General features: G+C 46.4%; 1 protein-coding gene across 2 annotated transcripts in view; it reads right to left on the bottom strand.

The window, feature by feature from the left end:
- PDLIM4 (PDZ and LIM domain 4) overlaps positions 1-27,040 on the bottom strand; it is a 47,484-nt gene that overhangs the window by 9,697 nt on the left and 10,747 nt on the right. The window contains exons 2-6 of one of the 2 annotated variants that reach the window (XM_040078465.2): positions 24,354-24,450; positions 24,156-24,220; positions 23,865-24,016; positions 15,351-15,435; positions 1,971-2,149 (exon numbers count right to left, since the gene is read on the bottom strand). In XM_040078465.2, the coding sequence (XP_039934399.1) occupies positions 1,971-2,149; positions 15,351-15,435; positions 23,865-24,016; positions 24,156-24,220; positions 24,354-24,450 (578 nt within the window). The remainder of the gene's footprint in view (positions 1-1,970; positions 2,150-15,350; positions 15,436-23,864; positions 24,017-24,155; positions 24,221-24,353; positions 24,451-27,040) is intronic. The other variant, XM_040078466.1, reaches the window with a different exon arrangement.

The raw sequence follows: 27,040 nt of genomic DNA, 5'->3' as shown, positions 1-27,040 counted from the left end.
ATGCAGTCCACGGGGGATGCAGAGATCCACCCACAGCCCATGGGAAAAGTGCTCATGCCGGAGCGGCTGGATGCCAGGGAAAGCTGTGATCCGGTGGGAGACCCGAATGGAGAGAGGGCCCCTGCTTCCAGAGATAGAGAGAGAGGGGCCTTGCTTCCAAACTAGAGGAGCCTGTCCTTAGAGAACTGCACCCCATGGTGAGTGACCCACGCCACAACAGTTCTGGGAACACTGCCTGTGGGAGGGACTCAGGGCACAGCAGGGAACAGACTCCTCTCCTTGAGCCAACAGAGGAAGATCTTGAATGGACCAAAACCCCCATGCCCTGTGCTGTCAGTGGGAAGGAGGGAAGGGCTGGGCAGAAAAAAGGGGTGTTTAAAAGGCTTATTTTACTTCTCATTATTCTCCTCTGACTCTGTTAATAATACATTTACTTTATACCTTTAAATTTGATCCTGTTTTACCCTTAGAGTTTCCTCCCAGTCCTCATCTCAACTCATGAGCCCTTCATTAATTTTTTTTTTCCCCCTCTCCTCTGCCTAGCTGAAAGTGAGACAGGGTAAGCAAACTTTCATAGTGCCTGGCACTTGGCCAGTGTCAAACCATGACACCAGCCCAGCCTCATCAAAGAAAATGCACTCCAATTCAAAGAAAATGTGCTCCTTCTCCAATTCTACTCAAAGACCCAAGTGAATGTCCTGGCTTTAGGCTCATTTGCAGATAACACCAGATTTTGTTCTCTGTATTTTTTTATGCAGTTCTCCTCTTTCCAACTTCAATAACTTTACTGGAGCAGCGAAGGGAATAAGCAGTCTTCAGCTGCACTGCTGAAATACAGATTCACGCAGACACAGAGGTCCCGAGCTGTAAACTCTTTTTGCAAGTGATACAGATATTACTTTCTTGCAGGATATTTTGCCAGTTTGGAGGAACATGAATCAAGATCCTCATAAGCCATTTGAAAGCATCCCAGTCCACAACCTGGCTTGTCTCAAAGTCTGAGTTATTCACCAAACCATTCTTGGCTACACAACAGCCTTTTCTTTCCCAGGAGCATTATTTATTTCTCAGCCTCCCGGACAGCTGCACTGAGCAAATCTTACACTTATAAACATCCTAGTTACTGGAGTTCATCTTTTCAGCCAATATCTCCAGCTTCCAGGGTAAGTATTGGCTCCTGGCTCTGTGGCTAGGTGATCCCCACTCCTAGGGAGGGCAGCACCCTCCATCCTGCCTTGGAGACACTTTGAAAAAACAAAATATTGTTGTCTGTGACAAAGAGCCATGGAACTGTTTAGATTAGAAAACCCCTCTAAGATCATCAAGACAAACCATTCCCCCAGCACGACCAAGGCCACTACTAAACCATATCCCCAAGAGAAACATCCACGTCTGTTAAGTCCCTCCAAGTATGGTGACTCCACACTATCACCCTGGGCCGCCTGTGCCAGGGCTTGACAATCTTGTTGGTGAAGAAATTTTTGCTATTATCCAATTTAAACCTCTCCTCCTCTTGTCTTCCTTGGCATTAATCCCAGCTCGGGGACCATACCCAGGGGCCATTAATCTACCTACTCACATCAGCAGAAGAACGATCTTAACAGAAATCAGCATTGCTTCAACATCACAAGCTTCAATTCAATGTTGCAGTTGCTACTTATGTAGCTGTGGCCATTTTGTTCAGAAATTGGTGTCTTCAGACCTTTTTTATTTTTGCTTTGTTTTGTTTGTTTGGTTAGTTTTTTTTTTTTTTCTCCCACCTACACCAATAGAGCCCAGCATCTTGATGCACTTGGCAGAGTTAGGTCAGTGGTTAGAGAGGATGGTCTCGAAGGTCTTTCCAACTGAAGTGAGTCTAAGATTCCATTATCTCTGGAGCTTCAGAAGCACGACAGCTTCTGTGCACTCCCTGAACCTTCACTTGCAGGAACAGCAGCAGATGCAGAGAGCAAGCCCTGCCCTGGTCCTACCTGTGGGCAGGAGAGATGTGGAGTCCGCTCAGCTGGCCTGGAAGCGCCACCTCAGAGCTGTTGTTCGCATAGAGCCGGGTTGGTTGGTGATGCTGCATGTTCAGCATCTGCTTGTTGTCCATGGGGCTGCCCCCAGATCCATGGGGCATCGACCTCCTGTTCTGGGCAGGGCCACTGTCCTAAAGAGAAAGGAAGCAGAAAACCTGAGATTTATGGTGTGTAATGTACATGGAGAGGCTGTGCTGGGACATGCAGTTTGCAGTAGTAACATTTTACGTGTGCTGCGGAAAACAGGGATGTACAGCGGGAAAAGGAAAATTCAGGCTTGACCTGCAGTTAAATTGTACTGAATCTACACTGCTCCCTTTGGTCCCCAACCAAATGAATTTGCTGTTCTTCCATGGTGAGCCATTGCCAAATATTCTGCATTTATTTTCCTGCATTTATTTTATATTTAAAAGCATATTTGCTATTTCTTTAAAAGAAAGGCTGTGGGTCTACTTCTTATTCCACGTTCCACCATGCTGAGGGCACCTGCTGTGCTCCTGACTTCAGGGCCCTCCCTTCTATTTCTATCAGCAAAACCAGATAAACCCATGCTAGGCAGTTCCATGTGCAGGTTGGGCAACACCTGAGGCCAAGGGACCAGTCCTGGGATTTTTACTTGCAGCTACCTTTGTCCATACAGATCCACATTCATTTAGAGAGGTTTTCTCCCCAAATAAGATCAGTAATTTACAGTGTGAGAAATACATCAGTCAAGGATTCAGCTTGGTATTCACATTTCCATTTGCTTTTTAAGTACTAAGATAAACTGTGGAAATCTTTCTGTCATATGACCTCAAGTCAGGAACTCAGACACCATTAAACCATTAATTTTCCCCATTATTTTACAATTTTACCAATGTCAAACATTACCTATGTGCTATTCCACACACATGGAATTCTACATATACGGGTGTGTTATTAGTCAGTCCCATCCACACCCATAAACCAAGCAATACCTACTGCTAATGTCACCTGAGCCAGGCTTTACCTGCAAAAACTCAATATGGGGAGAGGAGCTAACTCCAGCAATTGGGAAAAGCAGCAGGAAGCTGGACACAGCCCATGAACACTCGTTGGCTGCTATTTCCAGCCATGTGAGTCACAAACATGCCTGGACTGATGAAAGACATAGATGCTGTGTAAGAGGCTGGAATCTGTTTAACCTGGTTTAATTTGTTTTAGGGCGCTCCCCAAGACAGCTGCCTTCCACCAGCTTTTCAGTAGATTGAAGCTGATGAAAAACCAAGCAGGGAAACAAAATACCATCCTGTGAACAAATAAAGTGAATATTGTGGGGCCCTGAAACAAAGCTTATTTTTGACTAAAACAATCCAATAAATACTAACTAGGAACAAATATCTATCACTGGCGCACAGGAGAACGCACTGGCACTCACAAACCTTGTAAAAACAAACAGCTAAGTGCAAGAAAAAACAGATCCTTCTAGAAAAAGATCTTGAAAGTCCAATTCTTCAGTTCTTCCTAAGGCAAAACATCCATTGATAAAACCAAGCTTAGTTAAGAACTGAAAGATGGTGCCTTTGAGATTTTTTTCCTACCAGCAAGCTCCCAGCAACTTCCCTAGCCTCAGAAGCTGCCCAGAGCCCTCTTGGCACAGTTTCCACCACACATGCACAAACACATGGGGAAAACTGCTTCCAACATAATAACTTCAAATTGTGTATTAAAAAAGGTATTTTGCTGCCAGGAATAATATAATTTTAACTGTTCCCCAATTTATATTCTTTAAAAAAAAAATATATATATATATATATAAATATACATATATACAAGCAAGCTGTGGATTCCCAATTCCCAGATTTAGATTATTATTTCAAGAGAAATAAAGAAAACACTCAGCCATGATGCAGAGAGGAAAAGAAGGATCATAAACATTTTTTGGAATAAAAGCAATGGCCCATATGGCTGGCAGCATTGAGAGCAATGCTTGTAGAAAGCCATTACCTTTAATTATCGGGGCTTCACGGCTCAGATTCACACTCAGGCCAGGGTGGCTGGAGGAGGGGGCTGGGTCCCCTCCTCTACCTCACGTGCTCCGGCACACTGGTGCCATCCAGACCTTTGCTGGGGAGCTTGGGACTGGCAGCTGTTTTCAGAATGGAAACCTCCAGCAAAGGCCCTCCAGACCATCATCTCCGTGGGCTTGCTTAAATCCAAGGTAGTTTGTAAAGCGTCGCCCCTTTGTCCTTGTTAAGCTCAGCAATTTGTACATCAAGTCCAAATGTTGCTATAAAGCTAAAACTTACTGCTTGGGCACTCTCCAAAAAGAGGCCCTTGATGGAAGGGAGAAACAGAGCACTTCCTGCACTGCTGGGCTTCCCCAATTGCCACCAGCTCCCTGTCTGTGTGAGAGGGATGTTCATGCTCACCTTTCCTCTGCTCAGCCATGCTATAAAGCCACAGGTGACCCAGCAGCATCCATCGAGATCCAGAGGCTCCTTCTGTTGCACAAAAAGCTGTTCCCACACCAGAGCTCAGTCGCCTCTGCCTCAAAGGCTGAGAGACCTCTGCAAGGCTTCGCTTTGTGCAAAACACACATTCACCCTCAGAAACCCAGAACCTGATGGATTTCTTTCCAGTTGTCAAATTCAAGATCAGTTCAAATTTCCATCCTTCAGGGCCTAACTTGTTTTTCTTTGCTGGATTTTCCTCCTGCTTTTTATGGCCTTTCTTAAACTGAGTTTGCAAACCCTTCTTAAGGGCTGGCCTGTGAACTCTCACCAAGGAGAATTCTTTTAGCCTACAAACCAGAAACTACCAATTTGTTTTCTCATGCTTGGCTGGTTTTCTTATACATTTCCCAAAATGTCCTATTTGTTCTCTCACCGTTTTTCATCTGCAAGTCCTTCGCTCTAGAGACCACAGAACATCAGATGTTCAGAGAACATCAGACTTCATATTCTGATCCAAAGCAAAGTAATTAATTTACTTCCATGTGTTATAAATTAGACTTTTAAAAGGCCAGAAGTACAAATAACTAATCTCCTGTTTCCAGACTACCAGGGATTAAAATTGAAGATTGCTAATTGGATAGGCCAGCACTGGCTTCTAGCACCTCCAAGCAAGCCCCTCCACCTGCAGCATGATTTGGAAGGGCTTCGAGTAATGATGGTTTCAGTGTATCTAAGAAACCTTCCTTGGGAGCAAACTCACCAGCTGCAGAGCTGGAAGTATCTCCTAAATTACACCTCCAAGGCCCAGGTCCACCCTCAATCTGCCTACTTGTGCAATGGTGGTGGGAGATTTGTCCAGACAGGACCAGCAGCAGCTCTGTCCCTGCGATGTGGGTGCCCATCCCCACAGGAACTGCCTGCATCTTGTTTATTTTCTTAATCCTGGGTGTGCTGGTCCTGTTCTCACACTACATGAGATTCAAACAGAGCTGAAGGCCAAGTTTGGCTCAGCTCAAAACAGTTTTCTGTTGGATGTCCTTCAGATTCACCCTCTTCTCAAAACAAGACCATGATGAGCTGGTGTCAGCTGAATGTTTGCTGCCCAAATGCTGAATTACAGACACAAGCATTGCTATTTATGCACAGGAGGTAAAGCATCCCTCAGCCATAGAGTCACCTGGAAGAGGTGCCTCTTGTGACCGTGTTTGGTTATCTGCATTCATCATCCAGCAACAGCAGGACAAACCTGTCTGCTTCAGCTCCCCTCCTTTGGCTTCTTTCTGCCTTGCTCCAAGCTTGGATAATTGAGACCCAACTCATTCTGGCCTCTCCTGGCAGAGAGCTTTCCGTGGATGAAGTTTTACTGCCTTCATTACTGCAAGTCCTCTATCATGCAAATGTGCCAAGCAATTCAGCCAGAAGACATACCCCAGTAGATCCTGACACCCTCAAGCCAAGACTCAGCCTCTGCACAGAAGGCAGCTGCAGGTCCCTCCTCTCCTTCCCCCCAGGTTTTCAACAGTAAAGATGACTGCTTCACCTCTGAGGTACCAGTTCAAAAGTCCCGGAAACGGAAATCTTGTTATTACCCCACGGTGGGGTACGGGACAGACAGCATAGTTTTCATTTCAATGCAAATAAGTGATTTATACTGCGGCCAATAACCACAGCAACAGGATTGATTCTCCAACAAAAGCCTCAGGAGAAGTCCCAGGGGAACCCTTATGACAAAGGCTGCTCCCAAAGCTACGAGAAAAGGATATATTTTAAAAGCTACATTCATTTTAACACACATTTCCCTATAAGCACAGTTCAGATGTTCTGTGTATATGCTGCTTTTACAGACTAAACAGCCTTCAATCTAACTTTCAAAAGCTCTATTAAGTATGATCCCATTATTTAGCTCAGCTCAGAAGATTAAGAGATAAGGAAAAAAGGTCGGGTCCAATTTGCTGAGGCTGGATAAACTGAATGTGTGGGTTATTTTACAAGACAGTTTTCAAATATTCTGCCAAGCTTCCCTTTAAATGTTGTCAGAGACTGAAAGACTATAGTTTTTGACTTAAACATTTTCATGAAGGACTTTTAGAACTGTATTACCAAAGCTGCACAGCCAGAATACCACCACACCCTGAACAGGCCTTCGGAGCGAGGCCCTGGGCCGTGCACTGAGGAAGATAAAACGCAGGAACCGGGGCCATTCACAAAGCACAAACACAGCCCCTGCAGGGAGGAGAGCCCAGGCCAGGGCTCTGGGCTGCCGGGCTGGCACAGACCCTCACACCCACGGGGGCCGAGGAGAGGTTTTTGGGGCTGTGCCCCGCTGTGCAGAGGAGCTCGGCTGTGGCCCTTCCCCCGGGGAAAGCTGACCCACAGCAGAGGGGCTGACACGGCCAGAAACGGCCCCAAAGGGTCCCCGACCTGCAGCAGAGAGGATGCACCAGAGCTGGGTGCTGCAAGGGACAGGGCCGAACTGGGCCCTGCACCGGAGACACCCGGGCGCTCCCAGCTGCCCAAAGTGTGCGCGAACCCATGGAATTCTCAACTCTTTGGTGTGTGGCAATGGGATGTGGGACCCTCACCACCAAGAGACCAGACAGAAGGGAGCATCGAGACGCCATTGGGACCCTTGGATGGGTGATGTACTTCCACCTAACCCCTGTCACTCTCTCTCTCTCCCCCCACCCCCCCACGCACACTTCATTTTCTAGTTCTTTCTCTCTTTCTTTTCTCTTTTTTTTTCCTCTTTGTCTATTTCATTATTAAATAAAAAATACACCAATTTTTTGCCACCAACATCTAATCTCATTTGGTTTTAATCTCGTTTTTGGGTATATCTTAAGCCTTCAAAGTTCCTTCCGGTTTATACACAGAGACTTAGCTTTCCTCACTTTTCTGGGTTTAAATCAGATCGTAACAAATGTAGACCACAGCCTGAAGGAAAACCTTATCCATCACATCCTACTCACTACCCTCCTTCCACAGCTGTCAGCTAAATATCAAATTAGTTTTTCAGATGTGTCTAAGTAAGAGACCAAACTCTTAGAAACAGATGATCTTTTTGTAAAAAGGCTGCAGACAATGCTCACATGAAACATGACTCAAGCTGGAGCCTGGTGGAGCCCCAGCCCACCCATATTCCCAGGACAGGCTGTACTGCACAAGGGCATGCATTGACAGGACAAGGGGGAATGGCTTCACACTGACAGAGGGCAGGTTTAGATTCAATGTTAGGAAGAAATTCTTTCCCGTGAAGGTGATAGGCCCTGGCACAGGTTGCCCAGAGAAGCTGTGGCTGCCCCATCCCTGGAAGTGTCCAAGGCCAGGTTGGATAGGGCTTGGAGCAACCTGGGATAGTGGAAGGTGTCCCTGCCCATGGAAAGGGGTCGGAGGGGGTTGAACTAAATGAGTTTTAAGGTCCCTTTCAACCCAAACCATTCCGTGATTCTGTATAGCACAAGGCCAGCACACATTTAACCCAGGGACAAACCTCTCAAGTCAAAGAGCAGTAACCTTTCTCCACCTTGGAGCAGCCATGTGGATGGCCATAAGCAAGGCTCTGATGGATGTTTCCTCCCACAGCTCCAGGCAGAAGCTGCACCCTCATGCAAATTAAAGAGCTCAGAAGAGACTCAAGCTGCAATGCCAGGACTTTATCCCTTAACCTACCTGGCTCCCCAGCAGTCTCTTAAAAATCCACAGCAATGGAAAGAAGTTACCTAAGACTGTCAAGATTAAAATGTATTTGCATTTATCTTGCCTGATGCAGTGCAGAGAGCACATTTCTAACATCAAGTGTGCAAGAGGTATTTACCCAGAAGACAGAGGAGAGCTTTGTATGAACGCCTTGGCAGAAAGAGCCTTGTAATTTTCTCCTTTGCCCAGCAGCAGCAAGCTCCTGCCAGGTGACTGACTACCTCACTAGAGCTAGGCTCAACAATAGTCTAAACCCTAGAGAGGGCTGTCCTTCTACATCCCAGTGTTCAGGGTCACCTTCCAAGCTCAGGAACAGGAGGGCATTGCTCAGTGCAGGTGTCAGACTGATGTCCGCCATGCACAGGCTGCTGTTGGATTAACTTTCCCACTGACAGAAAGTAATATCCACTACAGATGGGAAAAAACCCTGAAACCATCACAGAAAGTGTCCATCTGCCCTCCTGCCTGCCCCCTTTCTCCCAGAAGAGATGCTGCTCTTCCCACTTCAGTCCATGCTTCCTCTGAATCACTTTACTCACCATCTGGTGTTTGGCTTACAGGACAAACCTGGTGAGCTTAACTCCAGCAGACTAGATCCTGATTTCTTGTTTTCCAGCTTACTGTCACTCTCCTCTCTCTCAGCTGGGGAATTGCTGCATTTTCAGAGATACTATATAACACTTTGTGATTTTCTTTCCATAATCATTATCAACAGCTAATTGAAACTGAAAGCTTCACTGTCAACAAGGTGAGCTTCAGGTGACAAAAATATTGCATGCTTAAAACCAAAAGGTGCCTACTTCACCAGCATGGCTTGTCTGTACACCTCCTTCTGTAAAAGCCAAGGTAAGGTATACCAGTAAACACAGCAAAAGCAACAGGATGATATTTTTTTGTTTGTTTGTTTTGGAATCTCCCAACCTTTTGTTTTTCCTCATTAATAAAAAAAAAGATAAATTCAGGTAGATTCAAAAACATGTCTCAGCCTTTCCCAGCCCTCTGTGGCATGAGCTGCTTTAGGGGATGGAAGCAGCTGCTTCTGCCTGATCATCCTGAGGGACAACTGTGAGCATCCCTCCAGCATCCCTCTTTGCAGCACTGGGGATGGCTCTCTCCACATGCTCCCACCCCAGTAGGTCACTCAAGGGACCTCCAAGAGCAATTAATTGCTCTTAAGTGAGACCCAAGGAAAAATGAAAGAGGATATGCTGTTTTTCCTGATGGATAAGAACAAAAACACTGAGCTACACCCGTGCTTCCAAACACTCAGCACTTCTGAGTACACAGGCAGCAGTTTCCCTACCTGTGTTAACAGTCATCACTGAAACTGATGTTATCAAGTAAAATCACGCAGTATATGTCTGTGGTAGCACTTAATCCAACAGCATTTTGTTTTGTCCTAAACCAACCCCCACTGCTATAATTTCAGTATAATTTCTATATACCTTCAATGAGAACAAATTATGCAAATCTCCTGGACAGAAGAAAACACCATTTTGAAGTTTCCATTCCCATTTTTACCCTCCTTTATCCTAATATTGTTTTTGCCTCTTTCATATACCAGGACTATCAAAACTCACTTGAAGATGCTAATTTATCTGACATACGCAGAGAATTTCACATAAAAGGTTACAGCTTGAAGATGTTACAGTAGTACTCAGGAAACTCCTTTGCTTTCAAATTATATCACAGGGAAAAGTAAACACAAGTGCACACACTGTGTGTGTAACCTCTTCACCCAGTAAATTAGATCAGTGTTTTTCTGTGGTGTAAACCCACAATATCTGGGTGTGAAATGTTGCCTGAGCACCCGGAGCTCACGGCTGGTGCACCCACAGCAGCTGTCAGGATTCAGCATGTTTCTGCTATTAAATCAATCCTCAAACAACGAGCTGCGAGTTCCCATGGAAGGGAACCCGTGTTTGTGCCAGGGCATTAGCTCATCCTTTGTTTTCCCCAAAGCACGAGGCAGACATTTTCCCTCCTTCCGTCAGGAGAGCGCAGGTTGGTGCCCAGCCGGCTAGGACTGAGGGTCCCAGCAAGAGCTTTCCCAGAAGCAGGCATGGCCCATCCTGCCCCACGAGCAGGGGAGGAAGGAAGGTCAGTCCCCTTGAGAAAGGAAATTCCACCTCTCCAGCTAGGAGGCTTTAAACCCCAGCTCAGAGAACTCAGCACGGCCTATGCCAGGCTTTTGCAAAGAAGTACATAGAAGTTTCCTGCTTGGCAGCAGCCCAGAGAGAACTTAAACAAATACTCCATTTAATTAATGTTAACTTAAATTAAATCTATTACTCAGTTAATTAAATAAGGAGCTATTCACCCTCAGTAAATATATATATATATATATATATATATTTTAAAAATCCATCAAAAAGTAAATATAAGCATATTTAAGACATTTTTAAAGGTGTTAAAATCAGTGCTAAGGGCCAGGTTAGCAGCAACTACCCTCCCTCGACACACAGCTCAACACTGCTGCTGTCCCTGGGTGCCAAGAGCTGGGGCACCAGAGGCTCAGACTCCCCTGAAGCCCACATGTGATTTTATTTATGTAATTAGGAGCAGGCACAATCAGCAGTGATACTATTTGTGAAGTCAGGGCAAGCATGAAAAACTCCCAGGAACGATGCTGAAGAGCCCACGCTGGGTGGATGCCACGTACAATGAGAGGTGGCAGGTCCTCAGTACTGCAACCACACACACCTGAGCCCCTCTGACAAGAGCAAATGAAGGTGTGTTCACATTTCCACTGGCTGGCTCACACCAAGCACTGCCTGGATTAGGTTACTCAGTTGCAGTAGATGTAAGCTTGCCCTAATTCCTCCTCTTCACCCCATTCTGGCTGGCATTTTCACACAGCAAGCAACACACCTTGCACCTGATTTTAGTCAGAGCAAACTAACAACAAATCTCTGTGGACTGAGACCTGGGTGTCAAGAACAGAATAACACAGAGCAAAAACAATTCGTAAGTGATGAGCAGAAACAGCCTTCTCATTGGTCCTATGCAACTCCCCTGATGCTGCGGCTCTCCTACACTGCCCAGAGCTCACGCTCTCAGTCAGGTGCCACTGCTCAGGACACAGCACAAGAGAGGACCAAGAGTGCTGATGCACCTCCCTCATCCATCCCCCGAGAACGACACAGGGGCTGCTCTGCTAGCTCAGTAGCACCAGGATGCCATTCCCAAAGGACTGATGTGGGAAGTGCCTCTGCCTGTCTGCACCACCAGAGGAAACCCAGGCTTTCACCCCATGTAGCTATTTCAGCCAAGCATCCAGGTTTGGAAGGACCTGCATCCCGTTCCAGCTCCGGCTATGCGCTGCCAATTTAATTCTGCTGCAGTTAAGTCTCCCACCCCTCACCTGATCTATTGTCAGTCAGCACTGACGGGGTCCCCACAGCCCAAAGCCCAAGTTTCCAGCTCCCCTGGGCCAGAGAGCTGCCAATTCTGGCAGTGTGGGAATGAACAAGGAAACAAACATCCTCTCTTTATTAGCACTGCATGGCAGTATTTTGACTAGCGAGCTCATGCTACAGGAAGACAAAAACAGCGGGACCTCCAGAAAATGATGGATGGGTGCTCCCACTCCCCCTGTCTGCTGGGGCCAGTGCCCACAAGGACACCAAAACCATGCCAAGTGAGAGTGGGGATCCCAGCATGTCAGCAGCGATGTCATGTCTGCAGGATGCAAATCTTGACTGCAGGCTGGAAAGCTCCGAGCTGTCCCCAGCATCCCTGTGGGCCCCACCTCCACCCATCTCTGGGTCCAACAGACAGGCAGCCCTTCTTTAGGTTACAAGTCTGAACATCATTGCATTTGTATCCTCCTCTGTAGGCCCTTGCTGTTAAGGACAGACTTGTCTAGTGATACCAACTGAACCAAAGTCTGCTTTTTTTAAAAAATAAAGTTATTTCCAAAAAGTGACTCACTCACCCTGTTCAGCATTGTTCCTGCTAATTGTGAAAAAGCAGCTCTTCAGTTCCAGCTTCTTCAGCTTGAGGGCAGCTATTTCCCACAGTCATGGCAATAATTAAAGTTTCAATAAGGAGGATTGATTACATTCTTGGACCCTGAGTAGGGGTTTACCAGAAAACTCAATTGAGAAACCACAATAGATTTACAAAGAGGGGAGAGGAAAACTCACCAGCTACTCAGTATCTTCAAAGTTCTTATGCACAGAAGACACTACAAATTTCACTGCCTTCAAGACAAAGATTACACCTAAAAACACCTAAATTGTAATAATAGTAATACAGATTTTCCTACAAATCACTCATACTGAGGCATTCTGCTTATGCTCTCATGTTTCAAGCAAGAGTTACTGCAGTCGTAAGTCAAGATTTTCAACAGATCTTTGCCCAGTATGATGAAAAACCATATAGTGTAAAACCTGGAGGAAGAAAGGACATGTGCTCCACATTACTGCAAAGGCCACTTGGGGTAAAACTCTCAAAACCTCTTTCAGGGACAAACCCTCAACCTCTTTTTGTGATTTGAGGGCAGAATTCCAGCAGAAATTTTTCCCTGTGTTTCAAAGCAGATTGCTTTTTTCCAGATGTAAGGAAGTGCACCTAAAGGTTGCACATATTGAGCCAAGTTATTACTCTACAATGAGATTTTTCCTTCTCACAATCTAGAAAGGGCCTTTGCTAGAGGAGCTGAATGAACACAGCACAGGACAGCCCTGGGTCACCTGGCATTGCTTCACAGGGACTCCAGCCACGCCTGGGAGCTCTGCCCAATCAATCCCAGGGGACTGGATACCTGCAGCAAGGGTTGGCTCTCTTTGGGTGCTGATGGTCACCCTCAGCCTCACACAGGTCAGAGGACATCAGTGATAACACCTGGGTGAGCACAGCTGCTGGCACGTGCTCCAGGCTGTCAGCATGAGCCACACTGCAGGCACAGGAGGTCTGGGAAGAAGAGGCAACCAGCACAACTTGGGTACAAGCACAGCAACCTGGAGGTGTGCATGGAACCACCTTCACCTCCTCTCTGGGAAACCCAAAAAGCCACTAAGGAGGACAACACATGAATACAGGCACCAAAAAAAAACCAGAGCAAGAGCAGGAATCTGCTGCCTGTACTTGTGTACCCTTATTCACACACCTCTCTGGTGCCCTACCACAACCACATGTGCTTTACACACCTACTCCCCAGATTTACATATTTTCAGTGTAGGTCTGGATTCAGAATAGTCCATCCCTACCCCCCTTCATTATATTCTATAAAACTGTCTAATTTTTAAAAAGATCCATATGTAACATATATTAATAGTCAGATTCAAATCCAATCTGCATTAAACCTCAGAAAGTTGTATCTGGCAGTGGAACTGCTGCACATTTGTTCCTCATTTAATATTATTCATAGGTAAAGTCTAGTAAAAAAAAAAAAAAAAAATCTGTCAGAAAAGATGGCTGTAATTGATAAATGAAGCAAACATGGCCAGAATGCAAGGCCCAAGCTCACACATCAGCCTGTGCTGTAAGTCAGGGCAGGAAAGACAAACAGCCCCACGTGTCGCTGGTGTGCAGTACTGAGGCAGCTCTCCCGGTGCTGCTGTTGTGCTGTGCCTCTGCCCACTGTCCCTGGGCAGAAATGCAGAATATCTGCAAACTGTCCCTCGGCAGAAATGCAGAATATCTGCAAATTCCACATTGCTGGAATGGCCGACAGACTCAATGGCCTCACACTCCGGTCCATTCCTCATTTGATTTGGAGGATCTCACGCTCATCCTGATCACTTGGTGGGCTCCCTGCTGCCAGTACTTTCTCCCCATTCCTCACTGAAGGAGACATCACTCCTTGCAGCACCATCCTTTCTCTTCCACCCTTGCAGCTCTTGTATTCCTCCTGGACTGAGCCAAGGGAGGGCTAAGGAGGATCCTGCACACAGGCATTTTGTAAGGGCTGGAGAAAAAACATGGAATAGCCTATGACATAAACCACCTCTGTGGAGAAGACGACACTCTGAGCAATATTTAACACTCAGCATCAGCCAAAGAGCACTCACATGCTTTGGGAGCAAGCACAGCGGATTCTGTCAGCCTGAACTGACAGACTTTGATGTTCTGAAGGCTGTAGGCAGCCCCAGGGCCCTAGCACTGCCCTGGGAGGGATGCCCAACCTACAGCAGTGAGAAGCCTCAGCAGGTGTGAGCCCTGCCATGCGTGACCTTGGGTGCCCTGGGACAGTTGGCAGCATGTGCATCAGCTCAGCACAACATTCACGGGGAACCCAGACAGCAGGAGCTGCACTCTGCCTGTCTATCCCCCTGGTGTCCTCTTTGTTCTCCAGATATCTCCACAACATAGACCAGCACACGCAAAATTTGACAATCCAGTACCTCATAAGCAGAGAGGGAGAAGAGAAACCCCATTTCTCTTCCCATGGAGAAGACAGAGGAGAATGAGAGTCACCTCTGACCTTGCTAGCAAGCCATTAGAGATGGGTAGGAAAGACAGGGAGACCTGCTCAGCTCCATCCACCACCTGGCTGCTGCAGGAGACAGGGCAGTAAAGCAGGGCAGGATGCAGGTAGAAGGCTCCAGGAAACAAAGCTGAGGACAGAGGGAAGAGAGAAGCTGCAAAACAGAGAGAAGGAGTGAGAGAGAGAAAAAAAAACACAAAGGAAAAAGATGAGAACATTACCAAAAAAAAAAAAAAATCCACCACCATAAGAGGTGAATCACTGTCATGGGACTGGGAGGGTGCAGCAGATTTTAGAAGCAGCCAAGGTAGATGCACACCAGCTGAGGCAGATGCAGGCAGACCCTGGGCACACTGTACCCCAGGAAGGGCTGGCGCTGGACACTCAGAGTACTCCCAACACTATATTTATTCAAAATAACACTAACTCTGAGCTCGGTCACAGCCTCACGGGGGTCAGTGCTGGATGCTACCCTCCACGTGCTCTCCAGCCATCCTGTGTCCCTAGCAAGCTGATCCAGCAAAGCCTGGCTTGGGTGGAAAGTCGTGACACAGATGGGATTATGCCAGATCTGCTCAGGATCTGGCTCACCGTGGGAACCAGGGCTGTACCAGCCCAAGAAAAGCACAGATAGACCTGCACAGAAGTTTAAAACCACACATGGAAACTCCTTCACTTCTAGAAGGGCTGCAGGCAGAGCACAGGGCTTTCCAGACTCCAGACACGGATGGCCTGTCCCGAGGAGCACATTGGGAGAGCAGCAGCTGTGCAGGGCTGCAGCTGCCATACCTGTGGGTCCGGCTCAATGTTGATCCTGTATGCTTGAGCTTTGCCATCTTCCAGAACAGGGGGTGACCAGGTCTTTCCTTCAGCTCTGCAGTGGGAAATGAAGTAAACTCTATTTAAATGGCTTTTAAAAAAGCCCAAACCAAAGTGCTCCCCCCCAAACAAACAAAACCCACAAAAATCCCAAAGAAAGAAACAGGCTCCTTAAACAAAAATAAAAAGCAATTAAACAAGTTTAAAAAAAAAAAAAGGCCAAACATTTATACATAGCATATGTTAATTCCCTGGCAGGTTTATAATATATTTGCATTTGTCCAAAATTATCCTCAGAAAATGATAAATAGAAAAGATGACAGTTTCATCCTATTAAAGCCATGACGCTCAAAACCATCCTTGAAGTACAAGGCTCTGTCCATCTTAGTTTGGAGTTAAAGAGACAAACTTATTTTGGTTCAAGAAATCAGAAGACAGGCTCTTGGTGGCTCCTGTTTTGCATATTCCTGGCTTTGTCCCTTTATTCTGGCTCTGGATCCAGAAAGTATTCTGATTACATGTGTGTATAGATATATGTACACAATCCCTGGCAGGCCTGTGTACTAGAGTACATCAGGAATTCTATAAACACCTTTCCAGGAGAAGGATTTCACCACCCTGTATGAATCATCTTGACCCTTTCAACAACTGCCAGATAGAAAAAGCCCTAAAAATACAGTTTCCATTCCCACATGCATCTTCAGTTGTGCCAAGGCAGAGCAGAATACTGTCACTGTCCAAAGATTTTCCATGTGCCTGATCATTTTTTTCCCCCTCAAAGGCATCTGGGGACATGGCTGGGATGTGATCTCCGACACTTAGGGTATGAGTGAGCTGCAGGGCCCTGGGCAAGGTCCAGCAGGTACATACACAGACTTTTCAGGATGCAAGAAGGTTAAGTTGGAAAATGGAAACCCCTTTAAGTTCAAGATAAAGCTTTCAACATGCAAACTATTCTGTTTATCATCACAGACTGTAATATGCACCATTTCACAAAAACAGGTCTTGTTCCACGGGCACAGATGCATCCAAGCATCCTTTGTGGACTCTCACCCCTGCCACATACACATTCACTTTCAGTTCAATTATCTGCAGAGTCCAAGTTTGAAAAATACAGAGCACGATTTCAACCCAGGAATTCTCGAGGAGATTTTTGCCTTTGGTATTTTGCAGCTACCCAAGTCAAAATACAAAGCTGCCTTTCCAAATCTAGGGCCTGACCCTAAACCTACCAAATGCAGGGACTCTCACTGACTTGAACACACTTTGGATCCAGCCCCTGAGGATTTCAGCTTTTTTTTCTCACTACTGCCATTACAGCTTTTTCAATAGGGAGTGATTACTCCCACAGCTAGGTGTCTTGTTCTGATCATTTATCTTTACTGTTATTATTTGATTTTAGGCTGGGACAATTCACTCATAAATTGGTCTTTCCAACTGGGACAATGGAAACAGTCCCTCCCAGGAACATCAGCATTCTCAGCAACGCTGACTTGCTCTTTGCCATGATCTGGAGCTGTGTACATTGCTTCCACATTGACAATCAAATCTGGAGGCCCAGAACAATGGAAATGCCTAATTACATTGGCAGGGTTCACCACTATTATTTCTGTGCTTTCCCTGCACTGAGCTAACTCACAGTACCCCAAGAAGGGTCCATGATGACTTCCCCCCCACTCAGCTCCAGAGCCCACATGGCAAACACAGCTTAAAGCATCCCCAAAGACCTCAACCCACCAGTACATAAGAACAGAGCTTCAGAAAGTGATCTTGATTGCAGAAGATAAGAGCAATAGCAGTAAACTCATCCTGCATGAAGGTATGGCATCCAGTCACCAGTATTGCCAGCACTTCCCAGTTCTCCACAGCCCTGACAGAACACACTGTCTGTACCAGAAAGCAGATAAACCTGTGCTTTCCAGAAGTCATCATGGGTATATTTACACTTAATGACTGACATGGAGAGACTTTAGTTTACATGGAGAAGTCCATTCATGGTTAATGCTTTAATGATTAAACTCAAGCCTTCATTATCAGCTCCACAGAGTGACCACAAGTTCTTGGTATAACTGAGACCAACTTTGACAGCTTCCAGCAACAGTCTGAACAAAGCAGGCTCACGTCAGCCCCAGCTTCCACCTGCACTACGCTGAAACAAGCTGATACAGCACAATTTGGGCTCCACGTGGCACTTTGAAAGGCAAAGCTAAGGTGAATGGAAGAACCTCCAGCCTCACCAAAAAGAAAGTCAAGTTGTAAGTTTGATGAGCATTTATGTTTACACATGGAGACCCCTTGTTTTTCCCTGGGAACAGCAAAATACCATTTAATCTGAAATAATCCGAAACTAAGAGATTACTCTGCCTGAGAGAACAATGCTACAGGCAGCTGCTGCAGGAGGGGCTGATGCTTGGAGCTCACGCCCCAGGAACATCCCATGCCCACATCCCCAGCAGGACCAGAAGCATAGGGATCCCCTGTAGCCCCCAGAACAGGCCCCAGAGCAGTGGGGACTTGGGGGCCAGCAGAGCCACCCCGAGACCCCTCAGCAGCAGGTTCACCCTACCAACAGTCAGAGTTTTGTGTTTAGGCAACAGCAAAAACCCAACACACTTTTCATACATCACAGGCAACAGATCAGGCATCACTCAAATGTTCCGAGTTGTTTAATTTACAGCTCAAGGACAGGAAAAGTGTTCTCAGATGTGCTATAGGGGATTAAAGGCAGCTATGTGGAAATCATTACCCTGCACTTACACCACTCTGCTCTCTTAATGGCATCTAGGACAATCCCAAGAAAAATAACTTGACCTAGGTTAGTGCAAGGCCTTCCACACAGGGCTTCATAGGAAATGGACCCATAAACAGGACATCACAAAAAAACCCCAAAGTCGCAGACACCTTTTATCCCACCATTTGCTTTCTAAAAGTCTCAGAGTCATTCTCAAAAGATTACTTGCATATGCTCACATATTTTACCAGAATGTTTTTTCACCTGGTAGTGATCTGCAAGTCTCACTCTCAATGTTTGTAGAGCTGCTTTCAAGTTGCAAGAATTCCTGTGTCTTACCAAACTTCTAATTTCTCCATCCCCTTAAAAACTAACATTTATCACTTGTGGAAGTGCCAGCCTGGATCCAGGTCACTGCTGTTACCATACAGCCACAAATCACCAGAATAATCACGTTACTATATTTCACCCCCTTTCTTTGGGGGGTGACTCCAGGGTCCTGCCCGCCTCCTGACTGCTCTTCATCTCCCACTGTGGCACATCACTGTGCTGATAACAGTTCACAACTGACTGTTATCACTGATACGGCCATTAGCCTTCCAGAGGCTGAACTCTGTCTAGAAGCAGCTACAGCCAGTGCTTCAAACTTCCCAGGACTGTGAACCTCACCACAGTAACTGTAAGGTGCTGGATCCATCCTCTGCAGGGCAGGTGAGCAGCATGGGAGCTGAGCTCTACTGAGCATCCCAAAGGACCCAGCTTGCTCAGACTATATGAGGAAGCTGCAGGATTTCTCCTCCTTCATTCCTCTCAGCTGAAACCATTGTGTATTGCTCTGGAAAGCTGCCGGTTTTCCTCTCTATTAGTCTTCAAGGAGCTCCAGAGGGGAAGCTGTGATTCACTTTTTCAGTTGGACTTCTACTGGAAACTTGAGAACATACATTGTCATCCTTCCCATCTTCCAGCAGCTTGCCTGTGCTGCTTGCAGCTAAGAGACCCCAATAAAATCCCCAGGAACTGGGGGAGATGGGAGGAACTTCAGCTACGTGAGGTTCCATGTGCTTTTGGGGCTACACATCCAGCAGATTTCGTTACTGGGCTTTCTTACACAGAAACTTTCAGAGAAACTCCATCTCTTTACACAGAGCAGGAATAGATAGAGAATCCTCATAGTCAATTCTCTGAGCAGACTCAGCAGTGGCATACACACCAAACTGAGGGGGATGAAACTGCTTCCAGGAAACAGTTTAGACAGAAGGAATCAAAGCTGAACCTTTGAGGATTTATTCTTTGACACCACAGCTAGGAAATTAATTCAACTCAACTACCCTGGGGTTCTTGGCTGCACCTGGGGCCCAGTAGATGCTCCCAGTCATCCAGCATCCACCTGGCCCTGTGCACAACAGCCCCAGTGCTGCCTCTAAAAGAATGGGCTGGAATTGAGTTGGACTGGAAATCATAAAAGTGTGAAAGTTGAAAAAGCCCTCTTAGACCGTCAAGCCCCACTGTTACCCCAGCATTGCCAAGCCCAGCACTAAACCATGTTCCCAAATGCCACATCTACATGTCTTTTAAATCCCTCCAGGGATATGAGCTCCCTGGGCTTGAAAACCCTTTCAGCGAAGAAAATCTTCCCTAACAGCCAGCTGAAACCTCCCCTGGCACAACACACTAACACACTTCTTGCCTCTTAAGGAATTTGTTGTGTAACTTGGAAGCAACTTCACAGCGAGCAAAAAGAACAAGTTTTACCAGGTGTCTGTGAGTAATAGATCTTGGGGCTGCTCAACACCCCGGATCTTCTCCAACCAGCTGTCACATACATGGCCTGACCCTTCCTGCAGTAAGGCAGGCAAAGTACATCTCATGCTACCTTGGCTTGAGATTCAGCAGCTGGGAAGATGACGGTGGAACAGCTGCCTAATTTATCACCAGGGCAGCCGGAACCATCTTGCTAAATCTTAATCAGCACCATCACTGCCTTCCCCATAGCCCCACTGAGCCCATGTGAGCTCCTGGCCTCCCATTTTGGAGCCATTAACCACAGCCTGAACATCCAGCCCTTGCTCCAGGGGTGCCCAAGTAATTCCTCACACCTTACATCAGTGCCCACATAGGCATCAGTTACATAAACCAACTCCTTTCATAAACCAATGAGGATTTTCAACCACTTTGTTTCAGAACAGTAAGGCCACTGTGCTGCTTTGCCTTTCACAGCCTCACTGCCCAAAGACAGACTTGCACATGTTGGGGAAAAGCAAGATCCAAAAAATCCAGGGACAAAACACCCATTAACTTCAGGGAGGTCAGGGGTCTGGACAAGAAAGTGGAGGGTGTGAATAAAATGGGAAAACCCCCTCAAGAGATTTGTCCTTGACAAAGAGATTTGAAAAAAAGGAAATAACTGCTAGTCCAGCCTGAAAGCAGGGGCAGCTTCACAGACACCAACATTGACTGTGGGCTCCAGGGCCACAGGAGAGCTGTGGAGCCCAACATGCTTAAAAATCTGTGACATCCCCCTGCCAGCAGTTTTCCCAATGTGGGCATAGGGCCAGTTTCTTCAGGAAAGCTTCAGCAGAAGCCTTCACCCTCCCTGGCAGATGACAAAAGGATCAGAAAAGGCAGTGGGGCTCGCCCTGGCCCTCTGGCACAGATGGGCAGGTCTGGACAGTGCTGCCAAGGGTTTCCTGGCAGTCTGTGTCAGCAGGAACAGCGATGCCAGGAGGTCTCCCATCCCACACCCAAGGTCCTTTCAAGCAGTGATTTCAGCAAAACACAGCTCCAACCCAATTTTATGGCTGCCTTTATTTGATGCATGACACTTGGTCTTGGTCAGGCCACTCAGTAATTCCCCCTTCTTGTTTTCCCCGCATTCTGACTTCCCTACTGAACTTCCTAGTCTTAGAGCATTTACTGACCAGAGTCTGAAAACAAAACCCATCTTGTTCTCTATCTTAGTAACATATAATGTCAAGGGTTGATGGAGAAAGGGCATGGAATGAAGCAGTCCAGAGGGCACCAGGGGGGTGGAAGCACTGCACAGCTCCCTGCCCTCCCCTTCACACTCATGCTTAGCTGGAGGAAGCCTGCTTTGACAAAACAGGGTTAACACCAAATTTCATGTGTCTTCACTAAAGACCAAACAAACAGGCTTGTTATTTCAAACGTATTTCAGACAAACACATTTAAAAATAAATCTTCTTGTGTTGATTTGCAAGCTGTATTTTGTTGAAGGCAATGTACAGAAAATACGCTGCTTGAAGAGCATCCCCTGCCCAAGGGGAAAAGATACCAGTCCACACCACCACAGGCAGGGCTTTCTTGAGGCTCAGCCTCAGAGCAGGGTCCAGGGTGTTGATCCACAGCTGTGACAAACAGCAGTAGCTGGACATGCACACAAACCAAAAAACCCTCCATTACTGCCCCAGGACATGGCTCCCTGAGCAGGACCATGGTCACCCCACGTTCCAGGAGGCAGATCCTGGAGGCAGGGATCCACTCACACCTAGGAGGGAATGCCAGATGTGCTTCCAGCAATGACTAACCACTGGGCAACAGGATCCAACAGGTCACTTAGGAGACAGGAGAGAAATCCAAGAACCAAGTCACTGTGCACCCACTTTGGGCCAAACTCAAAACAGACCTAACAGCTCATCACTGGAGCTGCTGTCCTTACTGAAGAAAAAAACAAACTACTCAGTTTTCCCTGTTAAGAGAAATGCTACTCTCATGGACATCTCTGAGCACAGCCAAGGTGAGTTGTGCCCTTGGAGAAGCCACCAAACCAACCCAACAGTGTGATCTCCAAGAAGAGCCACCCCAAGCTGAACAGCTCCTCACCTCACCATCTGTTCCTGCCTTGCAGAGCCCTGAGCATTTATTTTTGCCTATGACATACAAAAACCTTTAAAAATCTGTGTTTACCAAGACTAAGGCCTGACAAAACCATTGCAATCCTACTGCTTAGCAAAGACTGACCATGTCACCCAAAAGCCCTGCACCACTGAAAGGCTGTGGGCCACCACCAGCAACATCTCTGTTAGAAAATTCACCTCCTCTGGACACACCACAAGGTCTCACTGTTAAAAATATCCACACCTTGGTAGGTACAGTTGGGAAAAAACAACCTGAAGCCACAGACCCTCCACACAGCATCTTCCAGATCAGCCTGAGGTCACGAATGACCATTTCTGTGCTCAGGGAAACCAAGCAGCCAGAGCATCCCTGACCCCAGCAAGGCACACACAACACTGCTGTGAGACCACGGTGACCACAACCTCTGCCCTGGGCAGGAATCACCACTCAGGAGAGGAGATGCACTTTCACAGAGATACTCAAGGGTCCAATCTGAACCAAAAAACAAACACCAGTTGGTGTCAGTGGCTAACATGAAGTGTACAGGTGGGAATTCAGTCCATCAATTCACACCGTAGAAACCCTCATCCATGAGAATAAACACTGCCACGCTGCAGGTGAAAGCTGTTCTCAGCAAAACTTGGTTCTAACTCCCAATGAAGTTGCTCTGCTGCCAGACCACCCCAGCAGCTAGTGGCTCAGCAAAACCTGTCACTACACAAGGATTTCCAGCTCTTCCAAGGAGAGCTCCAGTAGCCTGGAGACAGCCAGGAAGGAAATCCTGATCCTGCCCTGGGCACAGGTCCTCTTGGGGCTAGAAAATCACCTTTTTCTCCCTAAAACTACTCCAGATGGAAAGCAAAACAACTGCCCTCCTTGGCTATGGGAAATTCCATCTGTGTGAAGGGGTTTTGCTTGCTTTCCTTATTTTCTTTCTTTTGTAATACTGAATCCTCATCATCTGTACACCATGGGCTGAGCTCAGAAGACTTTGCTTTAAGCCAGGCAGCTCAGAGACGCCTGTGTGAGGAACCATGAGGAATCATGGAGGGTTTGCTCCATTTATGGCAGCGCTCCCTCCCCACTGCCCAGGCATCCATCAGAACTACGTGGTTTTCCAAGAAAAGTATAAACAGTAAATGACAGCTCTTTATAGCAGGAAATGCCTCTTTAATCTGAAGCGAAAACTATATCCACTTATTTAAATTTATGACAGATAGTATTAGCCGTTTGTGAACCTTTTAAGGAGCGCTCATTTTTCCTGGGTAATTTGTGGTTTTGCTACAGAATTAATTGCAATAGAAACAAAAAAAAAAAAACCAAAAAACAAACCAAAAAAAAAACCCAAGAAAACCAAACCAACCAAACAATAACCCAAACAAATAAACAAAAAACCACAATATACACACACAAAACACCCCAACTAAAAAAAAGCCTAAAAAACCCACAAACAAAAACAAATACCAGTATCAAACTCATGCCTTCATTTTGCTTTGGAATACCCTAAGAAGTGAATTTGGCAGGACTTTTAAATGTTTTTTCATTGAACAGATGCTTAAAATTACAGGTGGATGTTAATGAAGTGGAAAAGTTTGTCCAAGGGAGATTTTGATTCTGATGCTACTCTTGCTTGAGTTGACACAACCTCAAAGACTCAACGCAGGCCACAGCCTGGACAAACCTTACAAGGTACAAATAACAATCCACAGGTATAAATGAACTGAACCCCCTTTTTCTATCGGTGAGCTGTTAAAAATCATTTTGTTTTACTGTTTTTGAAAACACAGGACAATTACCCAGACCATGGGGATGCTCCAAGAACCCAGCCTGAGAGCACATCTGCCAGCCAAAAGCCCTCTGAGAAAAACTGACACAGAAGCACATCAGAGAGAACCAACCTGTTCACAGAGAGCAGCAGCTGGTCCACACACGCTTTGATCTTGTTTTGCGCTTCTAGATGCGTCATGTTGTCCGTGTTCTCTCCGTTAATTGCCAGAATAATGTCTCCTGGGCACAAGTCTGCCATGGCTGCTTTGCTGCCAGGGTTAATCTGGGAAAAATAAAAAGGTTACTTAAAAAAATGCTGGGGCTTTTTTTAAAAGAAGTCCAGTTTCTTGGAATAAGATGCAGGTAAAAGGGAATAGTTATTTCTGGAGAATATGTGTTTTCTCTGCACCAATGGCACCTACCTGAGGTTGGATGTCAGAGCTCCCAGGTAAGCCCCAGGTCTCCAGGAGCCATCCCCTACAACGTTCTTTGAAATAAGAAATTTTAGTCAACTCCAGCCACTGTGTGACCAAGTCCTCTCACCACATTTGTCTCTTGCTTGAAATAAATGTAATATGCTCTTTCCAGAGAGATGTTTCACACTTCTTTGGCTTGCAGACCTTTCTTGATGCTGCAAGAGTCAATCCCTAAGCAGCACATGAAACCCTCCTCTCTGGTTAACCACCCATGCAGAGGCACCGTCCCCCTGTCTGCTGCCTGTGGGGAGAACACATTTGACATCACTTTTTCAGGACTGACATCCAAATGGCTTATCTCCCTCTAGCCCTGCATGGTCACCAACCCCAGAGGATTTAGCAGATATGGCGCTTGGGAACACGGGTTAGTGGTAGCCGTGGCAGTGGTGGGGTAACAGCTGGAATCAAGGATCTTTAAGATCCTTTCCATCCTAAACGATTCCATAAGTCTTTTCTATAAATATCACACAGCTCTTTAAGCCTCCACAATTTTTTCCTTCTGGTTTTGTAGGAGTGCCAGAACCTTATAAAACTTTTAACTTCTTTCCTGAGGAGCTAATGACAGGTCCAGGTACTATTTGTGGTCAGAGACAAGACCAATCCTGTAGCCCATAAAAGAGGTTCTTGAGAAATTACCATTTCATTTACATCATCCTAAATGCGGTTTTAATTTTTACAATAATACAGAATGACACAAGGCATGGTCAGAAGAGGTAAGCATGTCTGGTTAAACTCTTAGTAGCTATGTGTGTTCCCTCTAATTTCCTCTTCAGTTTATTCACAGCATCTGCTAACCAAACACATTTTATCAACTGAGAAGTTACGGCAAGCCTGACTTTTTGTTACTAATGCGTCACTGCATTAGAGCAAGTTGGTGTTTTGATTCTGTTTACCCTTGATTTACACAGATGTAATTCCATGTCTTAGGTGTGGGTCTCTGCCCCACCCTCCTTGAGGAACTCAAACAACAGGAGCACTGCTCTACCCACCACCTCCTCTTGGCTTACAGCGGTAACCAGACAGGCCAGCTACAGCTTTTCACAGTTAGACCACGTGGGGCAGTTCCCCAGTGCCCAGAAACCCCCAACCACAGATCATCATTAAACAGGTGGTTTATCAGAAAGGGGGCATGCACACATTCCAGCTTTCATCTTGATTTCATGTAACCCTACAGTGCCTTGTGTTGGAAAGGACCTTAAAGATAATCTTGTTCCAACACAGAAGCACCTTCCACCCAGGTTGCTCCAAGCCCCATCCAACGCGGCATTCAACGTTTCCAGGGACAATTTGTTCTATTTTTGTAGGGAATTAGAGAAGGATTTAGTCTTGCCACAACAGCCCCTGTGGGCTGCACTAGAGCTATCCCTGGTGAGAAGCAGGCAGCCCTTAGCGTAGCACGGACCCGCTGCACTGCTCCCTGCATGACCACAGCTACTGGCACCACCGAAACACAAACCTGAAGGTGTTTGAGAAGCTCAAAACCACTTCTGAGAGTTAAGTAGAACTGGCAGCCCAAGTTACAGCTTTTGTTGCACTGTCAGAGTAAATCAGTATTTGCCATTTGTTCCTCAATAGCTTCAGCTGGGCTGTTTGGCTCTAGCAAACCTGCCCAGACCAACTCTCCACGGGCTGCCCTGTGACTCAGCTCAGAGCAAACAACAGGAGATGTCTTTCTGCTCCACACACATTAGCTCTGACACAGGATATTTCAAGCCAGGACAGGATTATTTTCCCCCTGACATTGTTAGGGGTTTTGGACCCCTCTGTCCATTCACAGGCCATTAGGGTCCTTCTACAGCCACAGAAGCTGCCACACTCATCAGAAAGTCAACCCAAAGCTCAACCAGCAACTCCAAGGAAGCACCTCCCTGCTCTTATCTGCTTCCCTCGGTGCTCATCCCACAGCCCTGGCTGCCAGCAGGCTTTCAGACTAACAGACACTCATCCTGACCCAGGACAGCTGGATTTTGTTCTTGTCTATTCAGTGCTGTCTAGATGTCTGATGGAGTTCTCCCCCTGTACTCAACCACATTGTAGCTTCCTTGAAGAATAAGCTGTTCACAAATGGGACCCTTAGCTGTTTCCTACTTTTGGCTTCTGCTTTATTTCAAATGATTTTGGCAGTATTTTCATATTAGCATTTCATGCTAGCTGTGGAGATGACTGAGGGCTTGAAATGGAGCTGCACTCCAAGAATTCATCTAGGATACAGCATCGGTGTCTCAACAGCTTGGGAGTCATTACTGTAATGTCTGCCAGGCCCAAAGTTTGCATTTTAGTGAATAATATTTGAAATACTGTAGACTAACTTCTCCTAAGCCACAGCTGTGCAAAGCCATTGCCACCAAACACTCCACAGAACGCCTGACAAGTCTGGTTATGGGTCAGTGCTGAGCTGAATCCTAGTGCAGGGGTTCTACCTGCTTTGGACGGGTTCAGTGGTGACCTGGGCAGGGATGGGTTAACAGCTGGACTCCATGGTCTCAAAAATCTTTTCCCACCCAAGCATTCTGTGACACTATGGCATTAGAGCCTGGCAGTGCACAGAGGTTTTGGGATGGAGCTTCTGCCAGAGGCACTTGTGCCTCTCTCTGGAGAGCCCTCGGGTCTGCCCTGAGCCAGAACCACAGAGTGTGTGACGCCAAGGAAGCACACACGAATCCAAGAGTAATCAGACATGTTATGAAGTTAAAAACACCGCAAAGAAAACCTGCACCGAGTCACTGCAGCGCTGTGCTCTTGAAAGGGGCCTCCAAAGGAGCTGACGTTCGAGAACAGGAGAGGATTAAGAAAAACAGCGGTAAGATTTTATTTGGTTTCGAAGTTCTCCA

This window comes from Hirundo rustica, chromosome 14 (genome assembly GCF_015227805.2).
Source record: "Hirundo rustica isolate bHirRus1 chromosome 14, bHirRus1.pri.v3, whole genome shotgun sequence".
Taxonomy (NCBI): Eukaryota; Metazoa; Chordata; class Aves; order Passeriformes; family Hirundinidae; genus Hirundo; species Hirundo rustica.
This window is presented reverse-complemented; position numbering and strand designations above follow the sequence as displayed.